Consider the following 19,813-nt stretch of genomic DNA (forward strand, 5'->3'; position numbering starts at 1 on the left):
GTCCACATTCACTACCCCATCTTCCGCCAACTATCGTGCATTGATCAAGCCTCAAGGCATCCGCGACAAAATGTTTGTGCTCAAGAATGTGGGCAAGCTCTCTTTTGGCAACAACAGCCAGGAGTCTATGATAGAACTCCCTCAAGGCCAGCTGTATCTAGTCCGACCGCTGTCGCCTAAAGGCTATTCAGAGCTCATCTTCAAGGATGCTACCGCCCGCATTCGACGAACCGGCCAGGAGTTCCAATACCAGCTTGTTGTCCAGAGAGTCTACGAGGAAGGCGAAGCCGAGCTACTAGCCGAAGAAGAAGGAGATGATGCCGAGATCGATGCTCTTTCCACCGAGCGCGACGAGAAAACCTTCCTTCTTGACGAGGCCTTGCACTTTCGCGTGGAGAGCAGGGAGGGGTCTGAGAACATACTCGCCTGGAAGGACCTCAGCGGTGATGTAGGCGACCTCTTCGAATTCGTATGCGACGGCACTGTTTCCGCAAACCAAGTTGCCTCATTCGACCGCATCGCCAAGCAGTGCCAGTACGAGCGCAAGTACCGAAAACCTCATACCACCGCTTCCGAAGCCGACCTTTTCCAGTTTGAATTCGAGGACGAGCAGCCTATCCCGCAAGCCAGCCCTATCCATAGCCCCACCATCGGCCGAACGTTCGACTCAGACGAGATGTTCCCTCATATCAATACCATCAACCCCAAAACCACTGCCAATATAGGAATGAAGCGCGAGTCACCCACACAGACTCCCATCGCCGAGATGTTGGCCCGTGATGACCAGGAGTATAAGCTGGGGTCGGAACCAGAACAAGAACCAGAGCGCCAGGAGAGAGAAGTCAAGGCTCCTGATCAAGAGAAGGACATGGGCCCACCTGTAGCAGCAGCACAACCCGAACCCCTCGAAATACTGTCGATGGAACTTGCAGAACTCCATTTCTTCGACTTCCAATCAGGAGCTTTCGTTTTACAAGACTCCTCTGTGACGGCTCAGGTGTCCGACATTGGCAGCTGGCAGTATTGGCTACATGTTGCCAGCAAGGAGCGCGAATGGCTTGGCATTCCCGTCGTTGCCGACATCAACCCCGTGTTTAATTTTGAGTTCCTGTCGTTCATCTTCAACCAATTCACCGAGGATGGCTCAGCCTACTCATGGCTGTTGCGTTTCAAGGACCAAGCCACGCTCGAAAGGTTCCAAGAAGGCTTGATGCGTGCCTTATGGGAGCAGCTTAACGAGATCAAGTGGACCAAGGTCAAGGACCAGGAACGTCAATATGTCCTGGATGCTTTCGAGGATCTTACCATGGAAGATGCCCCCGCTGAGGATCACGGAAAAGATGACGAGCGCGAGCGGGAGGAAGCTGAAGCCGGCGAGGAAGAAGAGGAAGAGGAAGCGGTGGGCATTAGGAATGAGGAGTATGACACCGATGAGGACCAGGACGACGTAGAGACGCTACCCAAGGATGGTAACACCAACAAGGCGATTGCTGTCGGTTACGCACACGACCGGTCTTTTGTCGTGCGTGGCTCTCAAATCGGAGTCTTCAAGCACACGCCCGCCAACAATTTGGAGTTCTCCACCAATATTTCCAAAATCGAGACACCCAAGGGCACTCTTTTCAGCCCCAAGAAGGTCATGCTGCATAATGAGGATCGCAATATGATTTTGCAAAACGAAACAGATCCCAACAAACTCTACCGTATGGACCTGGAGTACGGCAAGGTCGTCGACGAGTGGAACGTTCACGATGACATCCCCGTTGTCACATTTGCCCCCGAGAACAAGTTTGCCCAGATGACTCACGAGCCCACTTTCCTTGGCATTGGCAGCAACTCTTTATTCCGTGTTGACCCTCGCCTTTCTGGCAACAAGCTTGTCGACTCCCAGTTAAAACAGTATGCTTCCAAAAACGATTTCAGTGCTATTTCTACGACCGAGAAAGGCTATGTCGCCGTTGCATCCAACAAGGGAGATGTCCGTCTCTTTGATCGTCTTGGCATCAATGCGAAGACACACATACCCGCGCTGGGGGAGGCCATCATTGGCCTTGATGTCTCAGCGGATGGCCGCTGGGTGCTTGCAACATGCCGAACATACCTCCTTCTGATCGACGCTATGCAGAAGAGTGGCAAGAATGAAGGCAAACTCGGCTTCGAGAAGTCTTTCGCTGCCGACTCCAAGCCACAGCCTCGTCGTCTCGCCCTGACTCCCGAGCACGTGGCTCAGTTTGCCTACGAGACGGGTAAGCCAGTCGCCTTCACACCCGCGCGCTTCAATACTGGCCACAATGGCGAGGAAACGTCCATTATATCCGCAACAGGCCCCTACATTATCAATTGGAATATGAAAAAAGGTTCTTCGCGGAGGCAAGGCACCTTACTTCATCAAGCGGTATACAGAGGAAGTTAAGGCAGACGACTTCAAATTCGGCACGGACGAGAATGTTCTCGTAGCCCTGCCCAACGAAGTCTCGATGGTGGGCAAGAAGCAGCTGCAGAAAGTTACGAGGGAGAGCATTGCTGGTCCAGTTAGTACACCACGAAAGAATGCGGGACGGATTGGCAACATGAACAGTGGCCGGTACAAGCTCGGTAGAGGCGATGTCGTCAATTCTCCATTCTGACCACATAAAGCCTTTGTTACACAGGCTATGATCTGGCGTCTCGGTGTCCGCAAAGTTTCCTCTTCAGGCGTTTTAGGAAGCAAGGGGGTTGGGATGGGATGTTTTGAATGTCAAGACAGTGAAGACATCGAAGACATGTTTGCGATGGAGATGTCCATTCCTTTGCGAGGGAGACCAGATTACTGGACAATCGCCTGATTTTGGCTGTTGTAGACACGCGATACCTGCAACTTCAGCCCCAAGGTCTTGCTGATATTGTTTTTCTCTTCTTCCTACGTTCTTCTGCTTTTAGTGACATTCCCTGGCCGAGGTGGGCGTTATCTGTAGGCTGGATGAATATACGTAGATGTTATGATCTCACTAACACGATACCACTGCCAAGTATTGTGTACAGTATCGAACTTGCCTTGCCCACATGGTGGATGGTATGCAGTTTCGCTTTATCGATGACAGATGCTGCGGCTTTACTTACTCACTGATCGCCATTCGAAAGCAAAGAAATGAGTGGCCCATCTAGTGCGCATTGATATGTTGTTTGGTTTGTTTGATGGGCGTGTGGAGTAGGCGTGTTGGAGTGACCATTAAGCTTGGGTTGGTTGGGCTGAAGTTCTAGATCGGCGATGATGCCGGCGACACGGCGCAATGATACTTGTGTTTCTTTAAGGCAGAAACAATGGCACGCAACACTCATTATCTTCCCGGCGTTCGCGTCAACCCGCTCAGCTTATTTACATGTGAGACAAAGTGTTTCGGATGACTGATTGCACTGTGGTCAGCCTTGACGTGGCTGCACGCTGTGATGGGTGCGTGCCACAAGCAGTAAACCGAACTCATACCCCACCAAGGTGGTTCTTGGCTGAGGAGTATAGGAAAGAAGCTCCGGGACAAGCAGGTATCTCCATTCTATGTAGCCGGGCGTATACAGATGTGCGTACTGTATCGCATCCGGACATGATCCGAGCCAGGATGGCGACATGACAAGAACGTGATGCAGAGTACTGGGCGAGAATTAATCGCGTCAGTCCAGCATCAAGGCACATTGTGCAGCTAGCATTTGCATACTAAATGGCTATCCAGCTGGAATCTTAGCTCCGAGATTCGCGGGTGGTCTACCAGTCCTAGCCCGACCCCTGTCGATTCCAATTCAAAAATTCTCTACTCCGTAACCCCGATGGAATTCCCTGCCACCATTACGTCGTTTAGGGCGGGACAAAGCTCCCCTTTGGCCAGAACTGGCTCCCCGACATTCTCGTTCTGACGGTGAAAGGGAGCACCGGGCCTGGCAGGCTCCCCTTTGCGGCCATGATAATCTTGGAAACAAGGTCCTTACATACATACGTGTTACGGTGCCACGGTGCCTACAGAAGCCGCTATCTGCAGTGAATGTATATACAATAGACAGCAGTAGAGCGGGTTCAGGAATACGTATGGCTTAGGTTTTGTTTACATATACTATTATTAAGTCGGGACAAATTACGGAAGTTATCTGTACAGCCAGACAACAACACACTGTGTACTCTCTTGCCCAGGGTGTTGCCGTCGCTTGATATGAATGGGTAGAAACAGAGATATCACAGTTTGCGCCTGCCCGTCGTCATTCTATCGCATATCATACTACTTACCCAATATATTTTACGAATTCACGCAAGTCAGTTTTACAAGTATTAGAATATCATACTTGGTGCCGTAGCGACCCTGTCAAACCGCACACTAGGTGCAAACCTTTCTTCCTCTCATTGGCATCTTCTGCTTCAAACGACATCGCATCGTCACCTTTGCTACCCCGCCACTGGGGTCAACAGTTAACAACCCGACACAGCCCACCCAAGCACGAATCGAAATCGTCCCACCTGCATACACCGTTTTAACTTACCTAGCCTATATACGTTATATCCGGGAGCTTCTCTGTCATTCGTACATCCTCGAAAATACCATCTCGCAAACTCCTACGCTACTTTTGACCTTTTTTGCTGATATTGCAACAACAATTGAAGCTGTTGCCACGGCTCGGCGCATTTCGTCACTGCCCCACCATCCCAAATAGCACCAACACACTCACCCTCTTTCCCTCTTCCTCCCTCTCTACCTCTCTATACACTTCTCGACATGCCGTCTTCAGAACAAGTCGGCGCCTCTTCCGGCCGACTTCTGTTGGTCTCTAATCGCCTCCCCATTACTATCAAGCCCAAAGATGATGGCCAGTACGACTTTTCCATGTCCTCGGGAGGCCTTGTCACCGGTCTCAGCGGTCTCAGCAAAACCACCAGCTTTCAATGGTACGGATGGCCGGGCCTTGAGGTCCCCGAGGGCGATATTGAGAAGGTATCGGAACAGTTGAAGGAACAATACAGCGCCCACCCCGTATTCATCGACGATGATTTGGCCGACAGGCACTACAATGGCTTTGCCAGTGCGTCAACACTTACCCCTCCCCAACAATTTCTTTATATAATATCTGGGATCATTCGCTAATCATCCTAAATTCTAACATAACAGACTCGATCCTCTGGCCGCTTTTCCACTACCACCCTGGTGAGATCACGTTTGACGAAAGCGCATGGGCGGCTTACAAGGAGGTTAATTTGTTGTTCGCTAAGAAGATCATCGAGGATGTCAAGGACGGCGACCAAATCTGGGTCCACGACTACCATCTCATGCTGCTGCCCGAGATGTTGCGCCGGGAGTTGGGCAGCTCGCGGAAGAACATTAAGATTGGCTTCTTCCTCCACACCCCATTCCCCAGTAGCGAGATATATCGTATCCTGCCCGTACGCGAGGCCCTGCTGCGCGGCGTTCTGCAGTGCGACCTCGTTGGCTTCCACACATACGACTACGCTCGCCACTTCTTGTCCTCGTGCTCGCGCATACTAGAGACGGCTACCACCCCCAACGGCGTCGAGTACCAAGGCAAGTTTGTCACCGTCGGCGCCTTCCCCATTGGAATTGACCCGGAAAAGTTCGTCGAGGGCTTGAAAAAGCCCAGCGTTCAAGACCGCATCGCCGTCCTCTCACGCAAGTTCGAGGGCGTCAAGTTGATAGTTGGAGTTGACCGACTGGACTATATCAAGGGCGTCCCCCAAAAGTTGCACGCCCTTGAGGTCTTCCTCACCGAGCACCCCGAGTGGATCGGTAAGATCGTGCTGGTGCAGGTTGCCGTCCCTTCCCGGCAGGATGTCGAGGAATACCAGAATTTGCGGGCCGTGGTCAACGAGCTGGTGGGTCGCATCAACGGCAAGTTCGGCACTGTCGAGTTCATGCCCATTCACTTCTTACACCAGAGCGTCCAGTTCGAGGAGTTGTGTGCCCTTTACGCCGTGTCCGACGTGTGCTTGGTGTCGTCGACGCGCGATGGCATGAATCTGGTGTCCTATGAGTACATTGCGACACAACAAAAGCGCCACGGCGTCATGATCTTATCCGAATTTACGGGCGCGGCACAATCATTGAACGGCTCTCTTATCGTCAACCCTTGGAACACGGAGGAGCTGGCCAACGCCATCCACGACGCCGTCACCATGTCGCCCGAAATGCGCGAAGCCAACTTCCGCAAACTTGAGCGCTACGTTTTCAAGTATACCAGCGCTTGGTGGGGACAGAGCTTTGTCCAGGAGCTCACTAAGGTCAGCGCCGACCAGGGCGAGAAGCAGCAGTCGCTGCCCGTCATGCAGAAGCTGACTGATAAGATATCTGAGGCGGCCGAGACCGTAAAGTCAGCTGCCGGGCAGCTCGGCGAGGAGGCGTCGGAGACGGCGTCCACCAAGTAAAGTGATCCGCCCCTCATTTGCCCCCGTAGCAGCCCAAGGACAAATACTACTCCCCGCTGCCTTGACGCGTTTTTAAGATGTTATGAACGTGGCCGCCAAAATCGATATGAGCAGGGTCGGATCGGAGGACAAGATCAGAGGTGGCGGTTGCCGCATCGATAAAAGTCGCATGGCCAGAGGCACCGAGGAGGCGCAGTGGTTTCGAGGCTATTGTTGTCATCATGTGTCCGAACCGGTTTTCATTCTTCTAGACCTTCCTCAATAAATATAGCACAGATTATGTTCTGAGCATTTTCACCGCCGTTACCTGCTTTAAGGTGGACAATCCTATGGTCAGACGCTGCACTCGTTTTAGCGCCATTATGCGATCTAGTGAAATGATTTCAGTTGATATAGTATACATACAGTATATTCAAGTACACTAGATGGACGTTGCGGTCAAGAGTTTTGAGATTAGCTCAGCTAGACCTAAGTATGTAGTGGCACACTCGACGTCCGGTCCACAGCAAGATCTTGGATGGAGTTATATATTAGAAACGCATACAAATAATATTTCTCCGTGTCGGTAGCGCGGAATACGACAGGAGCCGGGGCCCGGGATGGGTGCCCACTGTTAAGCTACACACCAACGGTGGAGGGCTGGTAAGCTGGCAAGGGCTCTTGTCTGTGCCCTCGGTATTATAACAATCCTCGACCTTGTCTCTTTCGTCACATACTAGGCTTAAAACAGAGCCCTGGCCTCTGCCTATTTTAGCCTCATTTACGTTGCATTGCGACCCAGGCTCCAGGAGACGCAAGGAATTTAATCACCGACTCCAATCTCCATTCAAGCCCACCCGGTCACGACCACAGCCAGTAAACATGGACTGCCACGATAAAGATTCCTTGTGTCCTCCGTTTCTCTTTACACAGTTACCCCTCTGCCCCGTTTACTCATCCCTAGGTTACATACTTGCACACGTTGGTCGCCGGAGCCGAACTCACCAACGACCACCACACTTTTGCCATTCGCATTTACCGCCAGGAGCGGTCTGCTGAGCTGACGGAATGGACTTGCGAAGGCCATCACATGAGTCCTCTCGCCCTCACAGACATAATCAGTCTGCTAAACCAAGCCATCATAGGCTACATCCGTCTGCTTCAAACTCATATGATGCCGGCCACGCCCAGACTGGCCTATCGGCCGCCCAAAAGCCCCCCTCCTCGACCCGCCAAACATGTCACGGGTGAGAATGTCAGAACCTAAAACTCAGTTTGGGCATACCAAGGAGGATGAGCTAGATATAAGTCTAGCCTTAGTATCCCCAAGGGGGTCTATCGCCAACTTGAAGGTTAGTGTCCTGCCGCCAGCACAATCCCTTCTTGTCTATATTAGAGACTGAAAGTGCTATAGGATTTTGCGACTGAGAGTGCAGGCCCAGAAGTCGGCGCGACCGATGACCTCCACCTTTGGCCGGATATCGAATCTGATGACTCGGGTATTGAAGACTCGTACTATGCTAAGAAGGAGTAGGTCCCGTGGTTGCGAGCCAAGCATAGTTGTATGGCGACGTCCTCATCACTAACAAATGACGCCTGGAATAGGCGCACCTCTCGCCCGGATAGTGCAACGGCTTCGCCTAAGCTACTTCGCAACTTCCGGTCAAGGCTCAAGAGGCTACACATACAAACCGGTGAGGCTACATGTATTGGCTACTATATATCCTAGCCTTAGGAGCAAGCTAATACTATCCTCGTTAAGCATCACATCCCTACAGTGAGGTTAGTTATATATCATCTTGGAAGTGCTTAGCTAATCGGGTATAAAATAACAGCAAGATATGACAAGACTTAGTAGGCTAATGAAAGCTATCCTCTCCATGCCATTCACTAACTAATTAATGTACAGTTATCCAACATGAGCTGAGTATAGAGGTCCACGCCGGCCGTCTCTACCTTGCCCCTGTAACAAATCCGAGACGCGTCCTTGACATCGGAACGGGATCCGGCGAATGGGCCCTCGACTTTGGTAAGAACACCCTCTCCCATCTCCTTCCTAGTGACTGCACAACACCATCGTTCAGAGCCTCTAAACTGATATTATCTGGCAAAGCCAGGCAAAACCCGGCAAGCAGCGTGCTGGGGGTAGATTTGGTGGCGGTGAAGGCACCACCAACTGAGCCCAATTGCAGTTTCTGCATTGGTGACGTGGAAGAGGACTGGCAGTTTGCTTCCGGGAAGTTTGACTATATCTATGCTCGATCCTTGGCTCGGAAGTTTTCCAATACTCGTCGCTACATGGCCTCAGTGTATGCCAACCTCAATCCCGGCGGTTTCGTCGAGTTCCAGGAGTGGGTGACGGAGCTTCGCTCGGCAAACAATTCCCTAGACGGAACAGCTTTACAAAAGTGGAACCGTGGGATGCTACAAGGTTCGCCCCCTCACCTTACCGTCTATTTCTCTGAAGAACCCATGCTGACACTACAACTAGCTATGAAACAAATCGGCCAGGAGTTGGACTTTATCAATGGCTACCCGCCAATGCTAGAAAAGGCCGGCTTTGTTAACATTACAGAGAGGAGATACCCTGTTCCCGTGACATGTTGGGCACCCGGGAAGCGGTTACAGAAAATCGGAGGGTTGATGAGACAAAAACACAGCTGTGGTTTTAGACATGTATGCAGATACCATCTTTGGCGGTGTCTTAGGTTGGTCAAAAGAGGACTTGCAAATCCTGGTGCGAGATGTTAAAAGCGACCTACAAAACAATAACATACACTGCTTTGCAGTTCTGTAAGTTAAGACACCACACCCTAACCACTCCTTGTTTTATAATGAAGTCGACGGGTGTTAATAATATAGTGATAAAGGATGACAGTATATTGTCAAAAGCCTGTGCCGCTTAATCCATCTACTCAATCCGGGTTATCAATTCCAAGGATTCGATAATAGATAACATCTACTTGTATAATACTGCTTAGTTAGATGCCCCGGTGCCGACATAATTGTAACCTACAACTTGGTCACTATCTTAGCTGTTCCCCCATCAACACCTACACCGAGCTCTTTATGCCGTATAAATTCCCAGGCAAAGTCGGCAAACGGCCGGAACGCGTCGGCGTAGTGATGGGCCTGCAGGCTGCTGGCCTGCCGCGTCGCCACCCTCGCCGCAATACCCTGACAGATGGCCGCCGATCGAAACGCGGCGAATGCTACAGCCCACTCCATATCAGGTTGCGGGTCCCACCAACCCGTGACGACGTCCCGGTACCACTGTATGATCACTGGGGGCGTGGGCAAGCCCGGCGTGGCGAGGAAGGTGTCGCCGTGGAAGTACTTGGCATGTAGCCGGGCAGCCGTGTAATATGGCAGCAGGAACCCAGCCAGGTCGGAGAGGGGGTGGCCCACGGTGCTCATCTCCCAGTCCAGGATGCCAATAACCCGGGGCTCGGTCGGGTGGAATACGAGGTTGTCAATCTTGTAGTCACCGTGCACTAGAGTCGCTCGATCTAGGGGCTGCTGTGTCCCGCGGGAGAAGTAGCAGACCAGGTCGTGAAAATGGGGCATCCTCCCGACGGCCTCGCCCGTGTCGGCGTCCTTCGCCTTCTCCTGGGCACCGCAGATCTGCGTCCAGGTTGCTAGCTGCCGGTTGTAGAACTCTTTAGACCTCCCGAAGTCGTGAAGGCCGACTTTGACATAGTCCACTTGATGCAGTTTTGCGAGGGTTTGGGTGGCTGCTTTCCATAACTGAGCTCGCTCGTCTGCAGCCACGTCTGAGAAGGAATGTCTTGGTTAACATCACCTACCCAAAGGCTTCACAATGAAGGACACTTTCATCTTACCGAAGATGGCAGGGTCTTCGAAAACACGACCATTCAGGAATTCCATTATGTAAAACGGTGTTCCGAGGACGGTTTCATCTGTGCAGAGGCAGTAAGCCTCGGGGACGGGCACATCTGTCTGCTCCAGAGCCCGTATGATGCGGTACTCCCGCTCCACCTGGTGGGCAGCCTTGGAGAGCAGCTCTCCTGTAGGCTTCTTGCGTAAAACATAACGTTTCCGTGTCCGCCTAATAGTGAATCATGGGCTTGAGCAAAGAAGCTTGTGAGCGCTGTAAAGAAAAGGGGTGGCTTACACCGACGTGAGTTGATACGTGGGGTTCGACTGGCCAAAGCCAAATTGCCTCACCTCCAATGGTAGATCGATCTGGGGGGCTTGACGGGCAAGGTAATTCTGCAGCGACTGGACGTCAATCGGCTGTCTGACTAGGGCAGCCATTGCATGATCAACGTAGCTACGCGAATGCTGTCTAAGCGTATGTGGTTAAGGTTGAATTTCTATTCACTAATAGAGCCAACAATTCCTTGAGAATCTTTAGACATTCATACCAGTCGCCGATGAGCCACCCGTATGTAGTAGTCATGCCGAGGCACGGGAAACCCAGATGACTTGGATAGGTGCGGGGTTACTCATGTCGGCGGCCGGTACACAATGCGGAGATGAGCCGCGGCCTGAGGTGAAAATGAACACTGGCGACCCCATGAACTTCGAACTCCTTTAAACACATCGTTTCCAAAAGATTTCCCGCTGTAATGGATTTCGAGTTACCAGCGGACCTTCAAGCGTACATCCAAAGGCTGGACAACTTCATCCAGGAAGAAATAATTCCACTTCAAAACAGCAACGACAACGTGCGCTTTTTTGACCATCGTCGCGAGCCGTCGCGGACACAATGGGACAACGGCGGGCTCCCGACGTGGGAATGGGAGAAACTGCTCGGCCAAGCTCGAGCGATCGCCGACCAGGCCGGTTTCTACCGTTTCCCATTGCCCAAATCGTATGGTGGACGGGAGCACCCGGACACCAACTTGTGGATGTGCGGCCTTCGATATCACATGGCCTCCCACCCCGTGTATGGCGGCGGCGTAAGTTTGGCCAATGATCTTCAGAACGAGCACAGCGTGGTCGGCAACTTTCCCGATTTCCTGATGCTATACCACTGGGGCAACGAACGACAGAAGGCCGACTTCATTCCGTCGCGTTTGCGCGGTGAGTTCCGTATGACCTTCGGCCTAACCGAGATACGCCACGGGAGCGATGCAACCCACATGGATACCAGGGCCACGCCGTGCACCCTCGCAGACGGGTCCTCCGGCTACAGTATCACTGGTAACAAAAGATGGCAAACAGGCGCGCATTCGGCAACCCATATGTTAATCTTTGCGCGGACTTCAGGCCAGACTGGGAGGTCGATCGGCATCACAGCCTTTATTGTGCCCCGAGAGACCCCTGGGGTGACGCTCCAGTCGTTTGAGTATACGCTCAATATGCCCACAGATCATGCAACAGTTATACTGGACGAAGTGCAAGTGCCGGTTTCGGCGATCCTTGGATCACTTGATAATGGACTGGCGATAGCGCAGACATTCACTCATGAAAATCGCATCAGACAGGCCGCGAGTTCATGCGGTGCAGCCAAGTTTTGCATTGATAGGTCTGTGGCCTATGCTAGGGAGCGCATTGTCTTTGGCAAGCCACTATCGTCCAATCAAGCTATTCAGTGGCCTCTAGTGGAACTTTCTACACAGGTTGAGATGCTGCGGCTCTTGATAATGCGAACGGCCACAGAAATGGACGCACTGGGAAAGAATCTCGGTAGAAATGCCAGAGATGTAGGACGACAGGTGCCGCCCTGGGTTGCCGTCGAAAAGCAACTCGGGCACAAAATCAGTATGTGTAACTACTATGCGAGCAGGTTAGCTACGCAGGCAGCGGACAACGCCATCCAAGTGCATGGAGGCAACGGATACAGCAGACACCAGCCTTTCGAGCACATATGGCGGCACTTCCGTCGATACCGCATCACCGAGGGGAGCGAGGAGGTGCAGATGAGGAATGTCGCTGGATATCTATTTGGCTACAAGAATACCGGTGTTGACGAAACGGGGGCTTCTGCGAGAAGCAGTAAGCAAGCCAAGTTGTAAATCGAGTTAACAGAAATTAACGAATCTACGTCTACTTGGAGAGATCCAAAACAACCCGGCCGCGTATTTCACCCTTAGCCATGCCCTCAAAAACCGATTGTAGCTCGTCCATGCCCACCGTCTTGACCGGGAATTTGACTAGACCTCGTGTCGCGAAATCCAACACTTCAGCTGCTTCGCGACGGTTTCCGACCGCGCTGCCCACGATGGATGACTGCTTAGCCACCATGGCCGCGGGATAGGAGCGAGCGATCGGCTTGGGGTCGCCTTCGGGCATGCCCACACAGACCACAGTGCCTCCGAATCCCAGCATACCGAGTGCTTGTCCGTAAGCTTCGTTGCTTTGCGTACACTACCACACTCATAACGCACTCACATGATTAGAATTGGCTCGAACCAAGGGTATCGGTATCATTTTGTACATGGGTGCGTGTGTGCGCTTGGTGCTTACCACAATGACGGCCTTTGCTCCGTGGCCCGTGAGCTCTCTGACCCTATTGGCGATACCGTCGTCATCGTAGGCCATGACGTCAATAAAGTGCTCAGCCCCGGAGTCGAGAATGACGTCTTTTTTACTCAGTGTATCAATGCCGATCACGCGATATCCCATGGCTTTAGCCCCGAGGCTGACGGCCACGGTGCCGAGGCCACCGCCTGCCCCTGCGATGACGACCCAGTGGCCGCTATTAGCTCCCGATTTTTTCAAGGCCGCATAGGTCGTGACTCCTTCGGATGATAAGTTTTTAATGCCAAGTATCTCAGGGGGCCGGGAAGGAGGGTGAAGTTTTACCTGCGCAGAGCATTGGGGCGGCCAAATCACCAGGAAGCGAGTCTGGCACGGGCGTTACGTAGCTGAATGTCGAGTCAGTTTACCCTGAACGTCTCATCCACATTTGCATCCGAACAGGAAGCTTACTTGGCAGGCCCTATCGCGTATTGTTGAAACGTGCCAGGTGTGAAATACCCGCTGATTTTCTGATTGACGTGGTCCGTGTTAGTCAACGTTGTCCCATCCACCACATTTCCGGGGAACCAGTGCGATGTTATAGGTGTACTTACCTGGTTAAAGCAAACTCCATCCATGCCTTCGAGGCAAGGGGCTATGACGGGTTATTCAAAGCTAGTCATATGCTTGAGAAAGCTGTCTCGAGACCTACGACACGCCAGACAAGCGGCTGATACCCACTTGATGCCCACCCTATCGCCGACCTTGACGCCTGCACGCTCAGAACCGTCGCCCAATTTGGCCACAAAGCCCACCCCTTCGTGACCGCCTACTTGGCCTTCTTCCGTGGGTGCTGGCAGATGTGCCCACTATAGAGGGCGCAAAGACTGGCATGAGCGGTTTGTCATTTGTCAGTAGGCTCTGGGTTGGACTGGACACTCACGGTATTCATCATGATGCCATAGTCGGAGTGGCAGACGCCGGAATGCGTGAGTCGCACGAGTACCTCACCCGGGCCTGGCTCGGGGGTTTCGACATGTCGGATGGCGATGGAGCATGACCCCGGTTTGTCGTAAACGCAAGCCTTGTGCGTCTTGGGCAGGTTGCTGTCGTCTATTGTTGATGCCATTTGACTTAACGGGGATCCTTTCCTTTTAAGATCTATACTGGGCTGACTTCAACAGAACAGAGAGGTTTAATAGAACTTAGAAATTAAAGTGTGAGAAATCACCGTTGTATATACTATATATAAAGCCGCAGGGGATCTTACACGGCAAAACGCATTCCGGATTTCCCACCTTGGCGGTTATCGTTTAGTGCCGAGGGTGTACGTTCCCCACCCCCATAAGCCGAACCCCGCGTTATTAAGAGTGGTAAGTAGGCATGTATGCTCGCGGGTGGTCGGGTGGTAATCTAGGTGGCCCTTTCAAGCTTATAGTAGGTAGAAGGTAGGTTGTATTTAATCTGAGGTGTCAGGTGTGAAACCCAGTCACTTTACCACCTCTTTACCTTAGCCCCTAGTATCGGACTCCATCGGGCCTAATGATGATGATGATGTATATCAATTTATCGTCCGGACCAAGGCCTGAGCCTTATGCAGACGTTATCTCCGTGCTAGCTACTATAGTACACTGGTGCGGCGCCCTTCCAGGACTAGCCTATCGCCCTTCTATCTATCCCGGCTTGTGGTTGAATTCAGCTATTCGGAACCAGCGAACAAGCTTATTCTAGCCGGATGCGTGTAGTCTAGCGAGATTCACATCGTTGAACGCTATAACAAAGCCTGTAAGATTAAGTAATACCTCCGCTATTAAAAATACTGTCACATTACTACCCAGTACGCTGCCGCCCGCGACATCTGCGGCTTCTGTTCCGATCCCTATAACACACGAAAGTACCGGGTCCGCCTTATTCGTGACACCCCTAAGTGCAGTAAGAAAACAATAACAAAAGTCAGATCTCATTTTTTGGAAATAACTCACCCAAACAGGCCCGCACCAGCCTGTAATTTCGGTCATTGGATCACTGAAGCGACCGCTACGCTCCGAGCTTATATAGAGCTCGGTGCGTCGCCGGCGCGGCTTCCAGTGGTCGGAAAAGCCGTTTCCAGGGCGCCTTAACGCCGTTACTATGGCACCGAATGCGCCCCAGCAATGGCCGGACCTAGGCAACATCCCAGACAGCACATCGGCACACGCCCACGAACTCAAAGGAGCCGCTACTGCCCTCCAAAAGGCAATTCGGGCCCGCGGCAAGGGCAATAACGTCGCCAGCGTACCTGGCGCACGCATTTTACCCTTCTGCGAGTCCATCGAGGCGTTCCTGGAAAAGTTTTCGCGCGAGACAGGGGTCCAAGCATGGGAGACCCACCTGAACAAGATCGCCGTAACACAACAGCAACAGGCGAAGCAGATCGCCCACATCGCGAAAGCCTTACAGACGGCGACCGTGGGCAACAGCACTGCAACGGCCGCTGCCGACCCTCTACAGGGTACCAAGAGCGGCGTCTGCAGCTGGGCCACTGTAGCAGCTGGACCTTCAGCACCACCCCCAGCTGCCAGGACCGTCAGGACCTGGACCTCAGCCACGGGAGAAATCCACCGGGAATACCTCACTCCCACTAGCGAGAGGGAAATCACTATCAAACTGCACGACTCAACCAGAGGCGACGATAAAGATGGCAAAGCCGTGAAATCCTGGCTGCAGGGTAGCATAGCTAACCATCCCAAGGCCCTCATCGACCACATCAACAGGGCCATCTACCAAGGAGCCACTAGCCCGGAGGCTTCAGTGGATACTCCGATGGCCGACAGCATCCTGGTGGCCCCAAAGCCGTACAGTGGCATAGAGGTCGACAGCGCCGTCTTCCTTAAGTCTGGGGACATTCAGGTGCATACCACCTTTATCGCTCAGGCCAAGGCCCTGATCGAATATGCCGATCAGTAGGTGAAGTTCGTCGGATCTAAGGCCAAGGTGGTGGTGCCTACTTTTGGCGTCGTCATCCACGGCCTTCCCACGAGCACTTTCTCCCAGAACCAACTCCCAGAAAAGGCACAACAACTTAAAGCACTGAACGCTGGCCTGATCCAGGACAGCACGATCACTTACATAGGCTGGCTTACTAGGGAAGGGGCTATTAAGCCTATTAGCTCTCTTGTAGTAGAATTCAGCCACCCTGGACCAGCGAATAAACTGATCCTCTCCGGATACGTCTAGTCCAACGAGACGCACCCGGTTGAACGCTACGATAAAGCCTGCCGGATAAAGCAGTGCCTCCGATGTCAAAAATACGGTCACATCACCACCCAATGCGCTGCCGCGCGCGACATCTGTGGCTTCTGCTCCGACCCCCATGACACGCGAAAGTGCCCCGTCCGCACGATCCGTGGCCCCCTAAGTGCAGCAACTGCCGCCACCAGCACCCCGCCTGGAACCCCAAGTGCGACTACCGGAAACGGGAGCGCCAGCGGGTCCAGGAAGCGCTAAAAAACAAGACCACCTACTGGCCGCAGGCGCTAGTGCACGCGCCACCAGCCACTGAAACCCCTGGAACCACCACCGCCACCCCCACTACGCAGGGACCACCTGCACCGCCAGCCCTGGAAGGACCGCCTAAAAACCCACTGGCATCGTCAACCACACCGGCGCCAACGCCTGTAGCAGCACCTATGGCAGCACCTGCCACAGCGCTAACACCGATAACTACCCTGGAGCCGGTCACAGCAACTGCTACCCTGGAGCCGACCACCGCACCGGCTACCCTGGAGCCGACCACCGCGTCGACTGCCCTGGAGCGACCACCCCGGGAGTCACCGGCCCAGAGCCTGGCCAGCCTGCTCCAGCAGGCCCAGGACCGAGCTACAAGGGAGCAACTCGCCCGGGACATTGCTAACAGCCCCCTAACAGCCCCCCTCACACCCCACCAGCCCCCCAGGCCACCGAAGCCGCCGAACCCTCGAAAGCTGTGCCAGCACCTGCCGGAACGATCTTTCAACCAATTTCTATCTACGACCCCCCAGAAGCCTCCTCCGAAGAGGACGAGCTCATGCCTAACGTACTGGCGGCAGGGACCCGAGACATGCCGGCCCGCTTAGACGGCGCCAAAGCCGACACCAACTTCAACGCACCACACATGACCCGACACCAGCTACAAGTGCTGAAGAAAGAGAAGGAAAGGAAAGAACGAGAGCTCGACCGTGCCCGCGCCAAAAAAACCCCGACCCTTCCGCCAGCTAGAAGACGACCTAGACGATGAACTAGCAGGCTCAGCGCCCTCCGGAACGTATACGGCACCGGAGAGAAAGAAGAAGAGAAAGAGAAAGGGCGCGCTAGAGGCCGCCAGCTCTGAACCGGATATGCCGTCTATCGGCCACGCCACACCCTATAAGCAAAGCACTGCGCGTGAGGCCTCGAAACCAGCGCCGTTGAAACGCCGCACCTCCTCTACCAGGGGACGAAAACAGCCCCGAGAGGAAAGCGATGAGGAGCCGATCAGCCTCATCACTTCCGACATCCCACCCCGAAAGTAATGCTTAGCACACCTACGCTACGCATTTTACAGTACAACGTCAGAAAATCCAAGGACGTGGTAATGGCACCGCTATTCCGGGACCCGAAAGTCCTGGAGTACGATATTATTGCCATCCAGGAGCCTTGGATCAGTAAAATCGAATACAACAGTCATAACCCGAGGGCCCAGGCCTTCACCCTCTGGCTCCCCACGCAGGGGAGCTAAGCCACCTGGCGTGGCATTCTTTATTAATAAGAGGCTTGATCAGTCTCGAATTTCTTTCACCAGTCACAGCGCCAACATTGCGACAGTAGCTATTACTTACGATACCTACGACACCAACGACACCGGCCCAGCCGGCACAAACCTACTACACGTATATAACGTGTACAACAACCCCCGGAGGACCAACCTACCAGCACCCTCCGGGAATTAGACGCTATCTACACCAACACCAGGGATGCGCACAGCAGATCGGACCATGTTATAGTGGGCGATTTCAACATGGAGGGCCCGGAATGGGCGGCCGAGGACCTTGGCGACAGGGGTTCGGCACGCCAAGGCCTTCCTTACTTCAGGGACTTTTTACGCACGAAGTCTCTCCAGGTAGTGCTCCCAGAGGGCACCATCACCCGGGAGGAGGGTGATTCAGCCTCCACCATCGACTTAGCGATCTGCAACTCTACAGCGGCCAGCAAGCTTTTAAAATGCCGACGTGCGGACGAGATACACCACGATTCGGACCACTGGCCAATAAGCACGACCATCCAACTACGCACTATCAAAGCCGCAGACACATCGCCGACGAAGCTCTGGAAGAACACTCCGGTGGACGTATTCAGAGCTAGGCTGGTAGCTCGCCTCCCAAAGCTTCAGGGCAGGCCGTCCGATCAGGACGTGGTTGACACGTTCCAGAAGGTGGTTGCTGCCCTACAGGACACTATAGAGGACACCGTACCTATTGCGAACCCCACTATCCGCCACACTCCAGGCTTTACAGGGGCCTGTAAGGAGAAATGCCGGGAGACGAACCGGCTACGGAAGGTCTGGCAGCATACCAGGACGCCGGGAGCTTGGGAAGCGTACCGCAAGGTACGCAACCAAAAAGCCACGGCAGTCAAGAAGGCTCTCACCGAGAACTGGCAGGAGAAAGTGAACAGAGCTAGCGCAGAAGGCCCGAAGGGCCTGTGGGGGCTGGTTAAGATGACCAAAACACGAGGCCAGGGAGCTGCACAACAGAATGTGACCCCCACTATCAACAACGAAACCACATTCGACGGGAAGGTGGCCGCGCTCAGCAAAGCCTTTTTCCCAGCACCACCAGACACACCCAAGGCCCCTGGCCCCCACTGATCTTCAGCACCAAGATCGACTGCCCGCCGCTTACCAGGGACGAAGTAGAGCAGGCTATTTTTCGCCCCAGGCCGCACAAGGCCCCTGGACCATCAGGGGTCCCCAACTACATCCTCCGCATCTCGATAGACCTTCTCCTTCCTCTCCTGCATCCCCTGTTTAACCACTGTCTTTTCCGGGGCATCTGCCCCTTCAAAGACTCCATCACAGTGGTCCTAAAGAAGCCGAAGAAGGATAACTACGGCGTGGCCAAGGCCTATAGGCCGATCGCTCTGCTAGAGACGATCGGCAAAGCCCTAGAATCAGCTATTGCCGAACGCATTAGCTACTACGTGGAACAATTCAACCTTCTTCCACAAGACCACATAGGAGCTCGCAAGACGAGATCCACGGAACACGCGGTCCACGTCCTTCTAGAACGGATTCATCAAGCGCACGGCGCTGCCGATACAGGGGAATATTTAGTAGCCACACTGCTGATGTTGGACGCCTCCGGGGCGTTCGACAACGTGGACCATACCAAGCTGATCGACTGCCTCGCGCGAAGGGGACTTCCAGCACCCATCGTCCTGTGGATCAGCAAGTAGCTGAAGGATCGCCGCACACAACTAAAGCTCCCGGAAGGAAAGTCGGGCTGGATCACCCAGAACTACGGCATCCCTCAGGGCTCTTCGCTCTCCCCACTGCTCTGGCTCTTCTACAACGCGGACCTCCTCGACGAAATCTTAGGGGAGGCTCCACTGCAATGATGGGCTCCGGGGCGGCCCCTGGGACTGGCACCCCCAGCCAACAAGGGAGCAGCGCCAGCTACCCTGTAGCCGGGGTACAGGGTAGCAGCTACAGGGTATATACTACAGCCTGGGTCGACGACACGGGTATCTTAGTCGTTAGGCCCTCTACGGCGGCGAACTATAGGGTGCTGGAAACGGCGCATAGCAGAGCAGCAGTATAAGCGACGAAGTACGGCTACGTTTTTGCCCCGCAGAAGTACAAGCTAATGCATTTCCGCACTAAAAGGGCCCAAGCTCCAGCAAGGGTAGGTGCAGCTAATAAAAACACAGGCCCCAAAACAGCGTCAGGGACCCCGCTGGAAGAGTGCATCCAGCTCCCTAGCGTGGACCCGATCGAGCCCCAGGAAAAGCTCCGACACC

At 53.6% G+C, this 19,813-nt stretch overlaps 7 protein-coding genes across 7 annotated transcripts; 5 read left to right on the forward strand and 2 right to left on the reverse strand.

Moving 5' to 3' along the window:
* Window positions 1–70: 70 nt before the first annotated feature.
* PG998_005557 (uncharacterized protein) lies at window positions 71–2,627 on the forward strand (the record flags this gene model as incomplete). The annotated part of the gene is made up of 2 exons (XM_066872375.1): window positions 71–2,357; window positions 2,404–2,627. 2 exons carry the CDS (start codon window positions 71–73, stop codon window positions 2,625–2,627), a joined length of 2,511 nt encoding a protein of 836 aa, XP_066732472.1.
* Window positions 2,628–4,733: 2,106 nt separating this feature from the next.
* PG998_005558 (glycosyltransferase family 20 protein) lies at window positions 4,734–6,391 on the forward strand (the record flags this gene model as incomplete). Its single annotated transcript, XM_066872376.1, has 2 exons — window positions 4,734–5,037; window positions 5,124–6,391. The coding sequence occupies 2 exons, from the start codon at window positions 4,734–4,736 to the stop codon at window positions 6,389–6,391; spliced, it is 1,572 nt and encodes a 523-aa protein (XP_066732473.1).
* A 1,820-nt stretch (window positions 6,392–8,211) lies between these two features.
* On the forward strand, window positions 8,212–9,167 carry PG998_005559 (TAM domain methyltransferase; the record flags this gene model as incomplete). Its single annotated transcript, XM_066872377.1, has 3 exons — window positions 8,212–8,224; window positions 8,280–9,032; window positions 9,055–9,167. The coding sequence occupies 3 exons, from the start codon at window positions 8,212–8,214 to the stop codon at window positions 9,165–9,167; spliced, it is 879 nt and encodes a 292-aa protein (XP_066732474.1).
* A 215-nt stretch (window positions 9,168–9,382) lies between these two features.
* Window positions 9,383–10,648, reverse strand: PG998_005560 (Acyl-CoA dehydrogenase member 10; the record flags this gene model as incomplete). Its single annotated transcript, XM_066872378.1, has 3 exons — window positions 9,383–10,143; window positions 10,213–10,439; window positions 10,506–10,648. The coding sequence occupies 3 exons, from the start codon at window positions 10,646–10,648 to the stop codon at window positions 9,383–9,385; spliced, it is 1,131 nt and encodes a 376-aa protein (XP_066732475.1).
* Window positions 10,649–10,962: 314 nt separating this feature from the next.
* On the forward strand, window positions 10,963–12,354 carry PG998_005561 (uncharacterized protein; the record flags this gene model as incomplete). Its single annotated transcript, XM_066872379.1, has 1 exon — window positions 10,963–12,354. The coding sequence occupies one exon, from the start codon at window positions 10,963–10,965 to the stop codon at window positions 12,352–12,354; it is 1,392 nt and encodes a 463-aa protein (XP_066732476.1).
* A 31-nt stretch (window positions 12,355–12,385) lies between these two features.
* On the reverse strand, window positions 12,386–13,928 carry PG998_005562 (alcohol dehydrogenase; the record flags this gene model as incomplete). Its single annotated transcript, XM_066872380.1, has 5 exons — window positions 12,386–12,706; window positions 12,806–13,186; window positions 13,414–13,454; window positions 13,512–13,668; window positions 13,743–13,928. The coding sequence occupies 5 exons, from the start codon at window positions 13,926–13,928 to the stop codon at window positions 12,386–12,388; spliced, it is 1,086 nt and encodes a 361-aa protein (XP_066732477.1).
* Window positions 13,929–14,929: 1,001 nt separating this feature from the next.
* PG998_005563 (uncharacterized protein) lies at window positions 14,930–18,662 on the forward strand (the record flags this gene model as incomplete). The annotated part of the gene is made up of 5 exons (XM_066872381.1): window positions 14,930–15,741; window positions 16,203–16,853; window positions 16,962–17,324; window positions 17,372–17,460; window positions 17,800–18,662. 5 exons carry the CDS (start codon window positions 14,930–14,932, stop codon window positions 18,660–18,662), a joined length of 2,778 nt encoding a protein of 925 aa, XP_066732478.1.
* Between the last annotated feature and the right edge of the window lie 1,151 nt (window positions 18,663–19,813).

This window comes from Apiospora kogelbergensis (assembly GCF_038363985.1).
Source record: "Apiospora kogelbergensis strain CBS 113332 chromosome Unknown utg000003l_segment0_segment0, whole genome shotgun sequence".
Lineage (NCBI taxonomy): Eukaryota > Fungi > Ascomycota > Sordariomycetes > Amphisphaeriales > Apiosporaceae > Apiospora > Apiospora kogelbergensis.